We start from the raw sequence: 8,789 nt of genomic DNA, 5'->3' as shown, positions 1-8,789 counted from the left end.
TCTCTCTCCCTCTCCCTCTCTCTCTCTCTCTCTCTCTCTCGCTCTCTCTCTCTCTCTCTCCATTCATGCCCGACAAATTTCCATTTTACCGTCTTTAAATGCGAAATTATGCGTGTTTAAGCGCCAGCGTGAGATGGTATTAATTATTTACATCGACATAATTATGGCAACAGAGTGCCACGCTGAGAATATAGCACAAACACACAAACAGAATATAATAATATGCCCATGAGAAAGCAGCACTGCAGTGGAGTCAAAACAAAAACAAAACACATGGAACACAGCCAGCATAAATGAAGTAATAAAAGAGACACTGAAGGTAGGGACGCGCCTACATAAAACGCGCCACACCCTGATATGATTCCACTTGCTACTCTCATCCATCCTAGCCCTAACAACAGGCGTATACCTGCCGGGACTTTCCACAAAGCTTCTTACAGCGTGTAATGCAATGATGGACAACTTTCTATCCATCTTCAAATGCAATACAAAGGACAACCATTATCTTCTCTCCCTCTCCTGATGAAGTTCTTCAAAGCCACCTTAAAGCAATATAAATATCCGATGTACCCCCCATAAACTTCTTAATCGTATCGCAAAAAAATCTCTGACACAGTCTTACTCTCAGTTCATGTCTATTTCAAGAGCGAAAAAAATGCCTACACCTGACTTGATTTTCAAAAATAGCATCATGCATGTGACTGAAAATGGTGGAGGAGTCGTTCCGCTTCTTAACTCTAGCAAAGGCTTCACCTTCAGAGTGGGGAACATAACGGATTACAGACACAGCAATATCAAACAAGCAGTAATTATTTTTCCCATTTTAGCATTTGCTGCACGATAAGGAATTTTCTCCTACACAATACTGCCCTTGTGCTAGAGAGCCTCTAGAACTATGAGTGGGCAGAGAAGATCTGCTTTCCATGTACACTCAACTTGTTGAGTTATTTCTCCTAAAATGCAGGTAAAATTTGGAAAAATTGTTGATCTTGTTAGATCGTTGGAGTGCACATAAACAAAGTTCATACAGGGGGAGGGGGGGCGAGAAGCAACGTGATAGACAGAAATGACAAAAAGGGTAGGAAAGATGGAAAAAGACCAGCTATGCAGAGTGATTTGATTTTTGTTGGTGGCAATTATGGTACAGCAAACAGATTACTCTTGTCTGTCATAATAATATTTTTTCAAAAGTATAGCAGCTTGAAGTGAGATACCTAAAACAGGTTGTAGTCCTATTTATAAAAAATCAACAGAAATAGTTGAAAAAGAAGTGAAGGTGGGCTTATTGTGGCCTCACATGACAAAACTTCTCAACATTTTATACTGTACTGACAGCAGAAAAAAATTCACATAATAGGGAACAAACAGTATGACATTACATTAACAGCATCAAATTTGTTGGGGTTTAATTCTAACACCCCCCCCCCCCCCAAAAAAAAATTTTTTTTTAAATTTACAAATTTAAAAAATAAAAACAAAACAAAGTTTTAAAACATTAACATAATCACTTCAAAATATTACCAATTTCTAAAGATTACATCACAAGAATATTCAGCGTTCTGAAAGAAAAAATGACTTTACAGGTGCTTGAAAAAGAAACGTAGTAACATATTAAACAAATGTTCTACACAATTTGAACATTAGAAAAGAGAAAAGCAGCATACAGTAACCTTCACAAATATCCAGGACATTATATCTTGTGTAAATACTATGAATGGCATGACTGCAGTCCTCTCAACACAGCATTCAAACTTGGAATTTCATAATAATCTGTGCATTACTCACAGACGAAAGGAAAAGAGAAACAAACTCAGAACAAAGAACAAAGTAATAACCGCTTGTGTTTAGTACAAAGAAACAAATATCTATAGGCTGTTTGCCACAGAGCACACAACAGAAGCACAAGTACATGCAATGATTTAAGCTTACCCGTGAGCTCCTGGTAGCCTTAGGGTCCAGATAGGTTTTAAGTTTATCCAGATAGACATGAGGAGGATCTTTGGCATGTACACGCTCCTGGAAATAAAAACAGTTGAGATGAAAAGGAAGCCTTTTATAGATCGTACGAGTGCTACATACAGCAGAACAAGACTTCATCACATCAACTGTAAGGTCAAGAACAGGAATTAATCAGCTCAGTTTTTCTCACTGTGTTATTTGTTGCAAAGTTGTAAAAAGGCCATATCTGAGTGTAAGTTGTTCTTTGTCTTCCTCTGCTCTTCTTTCCCTCCATCTAATCACACAGCAGCAGTTTCATTGGTCTGTTTGATCTAATTATGTGGTCAAAGAATCTCAATTGTCTCTATTTTTTGGAACAAGACTTTGCAAATGGAATAAAGTGGAATAGAAAGAGAGCGGGGAAGAGAGAAGGGTCACAGAGACCTATAAACAACAACTGTGAATGAACTAGATGGATGCAGAAGAAATAAGTGAGGAGAAAAAGGGGTGATCAGAAGAATGTGGTGGGGGGGGGGGGGGGGGTGAAGTAGAAAAGAAAACAGGAGAATAAAAGAAGATGAGTGAAATGGAAAAAGTGTAATGAAAGAAGGGGTTAGTTCAGACAGGTTAGGGATGAATACTAAATTAAACAATGGAAATTTAATTCATCTCCTCTTATTACTTGGGCACTGATTAATTTACAAAATCAATCTTTGAATTATTAACCAAAACGGCCACCAGTCGATGGCTTCCCAAAATCGAATTATTTCAGTGTTTTTCAGAGTTTCAGGGGATGTACCAAATAAATTGCCTTTGCTTTTGATCAAAGTGATGTATTCCAATTGAAATTTATACAAAGACCTAGAGCATCAGTATCTCAATTTGGAGGGGAATGTTCATGATATTTCTAAGCCCATACCAAAGACGGGAGTGTCAGGCCGGTAAAAGCCGGTATGGCAACAAGACGGGAAGGCTGGTTTAGGCTGGTACGGCTCAAAGAGGATTAATAATACTGTCACAAATAGTCCATAATCAAATATTAAGGTTTTTATAGCAAAATTTATATTTTACATTCCTACTTAGATCTAATAGAAATAGCAAAATATTCAATAAACTCCACTTCCAAAAGGGAAGTGGATCAGGACCAGTTCCCAAACAAGTCGTTATCAAACAAACAATATTCATACACAGAAGCAGCAAGCAGTAAAATGTTGCACTATGATTAACACCTGTTGCCATTTTCCAGTCCACAATTCAAACATTATGCAAGAATCACGAATGATGGTAGAAATAACCAGTAATATTTATTTCCTTTTTGGCGACAGCAGAATAAATTATGGGAAAACTGGCATACATGCTGAGAGCTTTGCATTTAAGTACTGAGTAATCCACGAGGGCTGAAATCATCCGTATTCATCCAGAGCTTCACTCATGAGAAAGAAAGGCGGTCAGATGAAAATTTTTCATGTGAACGCTTAGCACCATTATAATCAACAAAGGGGTCAGAAAGAAGAAAAAAATTGAAGAAACAGTCTCCAAGTATATGTAATGTTCACCCAATTTGATACTGATGCTTATATAGTCTTAACCTACACAGATGGAAAAAATAAGTCCGTTAAGCAACATTCTCTTCTAAAGATTTAAGATAACCTCTGCAAAACACATGTTGACAAGTTCTTTGTTGTGTTTGTGCATAGAATTCAAATTACTTCAAATGAATGTGTACAACATTGAATTGCAGCATATTTCCACTGAACTTTATACTTAGGCCTACAAAGCAAATTCAAGGCAGGGACAGCCAAGGCCAAGGCTGATAATCTGATAGGAAAATGAGAAGTAAATAGAGAGGAATAATAAATTAGAACTTTGATCAACCATGAAACTGTAGAATAAAAATGCCACAAACACACAACAGAAAAGTACTGAACATTTATTTTACTAACTGTACTATTAAGATCATCTATAGGAGTATAGTATAGGCTATCACGAATTGTTTTAACTTCAATTTGTTTTTATGAGAATTATTTCACATAAAAAGGTCTTTTATGACATAAAGAGTATTAACAACCATGTGACATATTAGGCTTAGAACGCTAAATTTTTACCTGATCACAAATGAGGTCCCATTTTCTTTCATCATCATATCCTTTCAAAACTTTTGCTTTGTCTGGGGGCAAATCCATAGAAGTCTGAAAGTAAGAGGAAAATACATGTTACTGTCATTCAAGAGGATTCCAAAAGCATCACAGAAAAGAAAAGTCAGAAAATGACCAGATATGAACAGAAAGCATAGAAAATCTTAACATAGAAAGGCAAACTTGAAAACCTGAAGAAGAGCTGACAACAGTTTTTGTTTATTTCTATGCTAACATGAACAGGAAGATGACCTTCTTGTTAACGGTACTGAACTGAGTCAAATTTTAATACAAAACATCAAGTTTTAAGTTGTTTTTACCACACAGAAAAATGGTTAGTGTCCAGTCACTAAGCGGCACTTTTGCTTTGTCTGAATCAATTCTCAGTTCCAGATGATTTTCAATTTTCAGTTATAAATCCTCCAACATGGGCCATGAGCAAAGTTCACGTAGCACAGTTGACTGTCTAAATCCAATAAACAGTACAGTATTTCAATGAACACAAAGAAGACTTACAAACTACAAGTGAGTAGAAATGTAGAAAATCTAAGCCAACCACGAAAAAAAAAAGCTACCGGTAGCAGTCTTGACTGAGTGTACTCAATTAAATGGCACCATGAATACAAACAAAAGTGGTCCACAGTACCAAAAGACAAAAAACAAATGATTTTACTTTAGTGATCATGAGAGAAAAAGAGCAACACATCAGTTAGAAAACAGAGACTTCTAAAACAATTTCCTAAAGAGTAAGACATTTTTCATGACACTTTTACTTTTGTTATTTATTGCTTCCAATGACCTCTCATTTTCAATATATTCATATTTAAGTTAAAACTAATCTTGACAAATTTTCCAACATCTTGATTTAGCTAAACAATTTAGCTTAAAACTTTTTAAAGAAGTTTAACAAATTAATGGCATTTGTGGCATTCTGCTTAATTAGAAAATTATGAAAAGTAAAGAAGGTATTTTTATCTTTTTCATGATTTGAAGTATATAATATGAGGTTGACTTGTTAAGAAATTCCATTTATTGTCACCTCAAAAAATAATTGGTAGAAACACTTGTCTCAAGAATTTTTTTGAAAAACTGCTTCACCAAAATGATAAGTAAAATTTGTAAGCACTTACTGGGGCATGGAGGGGGGGGGGGGGGGGCAGACAAGACAAGACACAGACACAAAGAGAGAGAGAAGGAAAGACAGAATAAAAAAGAGACCAGAGATAGAAAGAGACTAAAAACGTCATGTGTGACCATGTGTTGGGGTCAGGCGCTCATAAATTTTTTGGCAAAGAGTTATTGGAATCATCTTAATAATTTTATTATGCCTTTTCATGACTTGCCTTGCTTTTGGTTTTTAAAAAAAATGAAGCCACAGCCAGAACCTAGCACTCCTCTGTGATTGGCCCAAATATATATATATATATATGACATATTTCTGCCATCTATTTTTGAAATCTTCCGGGGCTTCCCTCACCAGTTTACTAGATCTCACCGAGATGCGCCCGCTTTTCCCCTAAGCACATGATGGGCTACATCACTAGGTTTCATAGCCAACAGCTTGTGGGCTGTGAGTGCGCGTGCGCTTTTGTGTGTGTGTGTGTGTACAACTTTAACGAGAAGGTAAATTTATGGAACAAGAATTGCTGAGATTCTATAAAAGATAACAAAAATTAATTTTTTTAAAACAAACACAGCGAGATCTAGTCAACAATTACTGGGGAGGGAAACCCCGGGAGACGACAAAAATAGATGGCAGAAATACGTCATCTATACTTGGTCCAATCACAGAGGTGTGCTAGGTACTTGCTGTAGCTTCATCATGTAATAAAAAATATCCATCTATCTTGAAAAGTAAGTCTAAGATATTTTTGAAGGAGTTGGGGGTCACTTGATTTCAAAGGTAAAATTAGCGAGAAAATGGCAGTCAGAGTTTAGTGACTTCCAGGGCTTAAGAGCCTTTGGAAACTGAAAATTTACATTTTTTGCGCTGTTTAACAACGTTCTCCAGTAAAATTCAAACCAAAATGTGTTTTTAAATGAACAAAAAAAAATTGTTTTTTTAAATTGCATAACAGCCAGAGAATTGCCCGTTTCTTTAACTTCATTATTTTGATTGACAAGCGCCTGATTTCACCATGATGTCTCACATAACATGAGAGTAGAGTGAGTAAAAGACAAAGAAGCTGTATTCGTAACAACTAAAACATCTTCTACACCCTTTTAAAGATAGTGAGTCCATGTCAAACTGACATGTCTAAAGTAAAGGGTTAAGCATGACCATCAACAATCAAGATCTCTAGAGCATCTAAGAAAATAGAAAGACCAATCATAATTTGAACAATAAACAAAAATAACATCCCAACATCATTCAACACTCGAAAGTAGCTAAACTAATAGCAATGGTCTAATGTTTCCAACAATCAATCAAACTAATTTTTTTATGATATAAGACCCTGCTTTATTACTTAGCTGAAAAGTAAGTGGGTGATACTAGCAGTCTTTCCTCACGATCAATGACTATGTCATGACATTGACATGAGCATCAGTCAGGTATCATGAAGTATGACATGAAGAGGGTGTGTCAAGTTACAATTTTTCTTTGAGGGAGCCACCCTGAGGCTCAGGAATGTCCCTTGAAAGGCCACCTCTATTCTCACCCGGAGTGAGAATAGTGCAGGCGAGTCTTGTAGCTATTCTCACCCGGTGCGCGTTCACCAAATTTTGCGTTCACCTTAAACCACAGAATTCTACACTGTGATAACAGAAAAATTGTAGAATTCTGTGCCGTGAACAAACATTCCATTACAACTGTAGCCTACTAAAAGTGTACAATTTTGTCTGTGGGCAGTGGAGAGAGAGAGAGAAAGAGAGAGAGGAGTAGCGCGAGAATTTGCGGGCAAAACAAAGTGTCAAAATGGCGACCCGCGTAGTTCGGCTCGATTCGAAAAGTTAAATAGCCGTAGCATCTTTGTAGACAACCAAATTAATTTACTTTTGTGTTTTAACATCATTTTTTAACTTTGTTTTGGTCAATTTGATCGTCCACACCGATAGACAGTATTCAGAAAGAGACAGAGAGAGAGAAGAGGGGAGGAGTTGATCTTGCGAGAACTTCCAGGCGGGTGAGAATAGCCACTTTCCCCTTGAAAATGATACCCCCCACACTAGAGAAGAGATATCGGTGATCTTGTAGTTCCGTTCGTTAAAGTCCACGATCCATTTTTTTACATCCAGAGAAGAAATCCAGAAGTCTTGAAGACCAAATACTATTGAATTAGGCTACACAAAGAGCAGGGATGCAACCTAACTGCAAAACATCAAATTAGGATGAAATTCAGAGGGGCATGCCCCCCTGAACCCCCCCACCTCCATATTTTTATTAGGTCAGGGGGGCAAGCCTTTAACTTTAACGAACGAAACTACAAAATCGCCGAGATATCTAGATTCTAGATATCTAGATCTAGATCTAGATCTAGATCTATATCAAGATCTAGATCTAGATCTAGAACTAGAATCTAGATTTAGTTGCAGTGACAACAGAACCAGATCAATCAAAGCGCAAGTACGAGAATCGAAGTGTCAACAAAAGAACTTGATAATGCAAGAAAAAATTCACAATGGAACGTAGAATATAATAACAGTGCAGTCGGTAGAACTCTAGAGAGAACCTCTCTCACTGGAGATCAAGATTTCGATAAAAAGACAGTGGAAGTTAGAGGGAATTAATAAGTCTGGTCTCTTATTGATTGTCAAACCGTCAGGACACAATCTACATACCAGACATATTTTTAACTGCTCTTGTAATCGGCTGTAACCAGAAAACAAAGAAATCACTAACCAAGACTTTTGTGAATCTCCTTTCCAGTTCTACTCCATCTGGCATTGGTAAACGGGGCACTGGAACGGATGGTTTTCGCTGCAACTCGAGCCCAGTTCCTCGACCATCGTAACGGTTGTGCCCATGGTCGAGGTTGCGGCTGTCGGAATTTCCCATCATGTACATTTATGATGGTTCTCCTCACTTGATAACGTTGATACACTAACAACAAACGTCGAAACTTTACATTATCGAGGCAAGTGGTAAGTTTTGCGGCGCCTGGCCATCCTTTTCCCCAGCACTAAATTTACACTGCTGTGAAGCGGAAATGAGAATGAGTCGAAGGAGTGGACTGGCCAGGACCAGGTACGAGTTTATTTCCTCATCGGAAAAGAAGTGAGACTAAAGGTATTACCGGTTTACGGAAAAATCACAGTTAGCAATTATCTTGTAATCTTAAAGTCTTGTGACAACTGTATGCATGTACTTGGACTGCAATATGTTTCAAACTTTTAGATCTAACAGACTCTCTGCTACTTGAATGTGAAACTGTACCAATCTTTTTCATCTTACTGTCACAGTTTTTGTTTTGGGTTCTAAGCTAAAGAAATTATAGGATGGGCGTTTTTTGTTGTTGTAGTGGTTACTTTTAGGCCTATTTATTTTACCTTTTTTTCTAATGAAATTCCACTTCATTCTCTTTTCTTAGCTTTATCATCCCCCACCCCCTCTCCAATCTATTTTTGCTCCCCATCTATTTCCCGTTTCCTTTCCTCCCCATCTCCTAATGTTCCAGTCTATTTAATTTTGAAACTTCTACAAATTTATAGGTCCGTGAAAGATTTCAGAAGATCATGCCTTTGAATTTTCAGCTTTGATTTCTGTTTTCCTTTTTA

The 8,789-nt window shown here is 37.1% G+C and overlaps 1 protein-coding gene across 3 annotated transcripts in view; it reads right to left on the bottom strand.

Annotated features, from left to right (window-relative positions):
- LOC101849523 (formin-like protein) overlaps positions 1-8,266 on the bottom strand; it is a 66,596-nt gene extending 58,330 nt beyond the window's left edge. For 2 of the 3 annotated variants that reach the window (XM_005091738.3, XM_005091739.3), the window contains exons 1-3: positions 7,915-8,266; positions 4,044-4,127; positions 1,930-2,016 (exon numbers count right to left, since the gene is read on the bottom strand). In XM_005091738.3, coding sequence (XP_005091795.1) covers positions 1,930-2,016; positions 4,044-4,127; positions 7,915-8,079 — 336 coding nt within the window. In that variant the 5' untranslated portion in view covers positions 8,080-8,266. The remainder of the gene's footprint in view (positions 1-1,929; positions 2,017-4,043; positions 4,128-7,914) is intronic. The other variant, XM_005091740.3, reaches the window with a different exon arrangement.
- Between the last annotated feature and the right edge of the window lie 523 nt (positions 8,267-8,789).

Source organism: Aplysia californica, unplaced genomic scaffold (genome assembly GCF_000002075.1).
Source record: "Aplysia californica isolate F4 #8 unplaced genomic scaffold, AplCal3.0 scaffold00035, whole genome shotgun sequence".
In the NCBI taxonomy this organism is placed as follows: domain Eukaryota; kingdom Metazoa; phylum Mollusca; class Gastropoda; order Aplysiida; family Aplysiidae; genus Aplysia; species Aplysia californica.
Note: the sequence above shows the minus strand (reverse complement) of the source record. Positions and strands in the feature narration are given on the sequence as shown.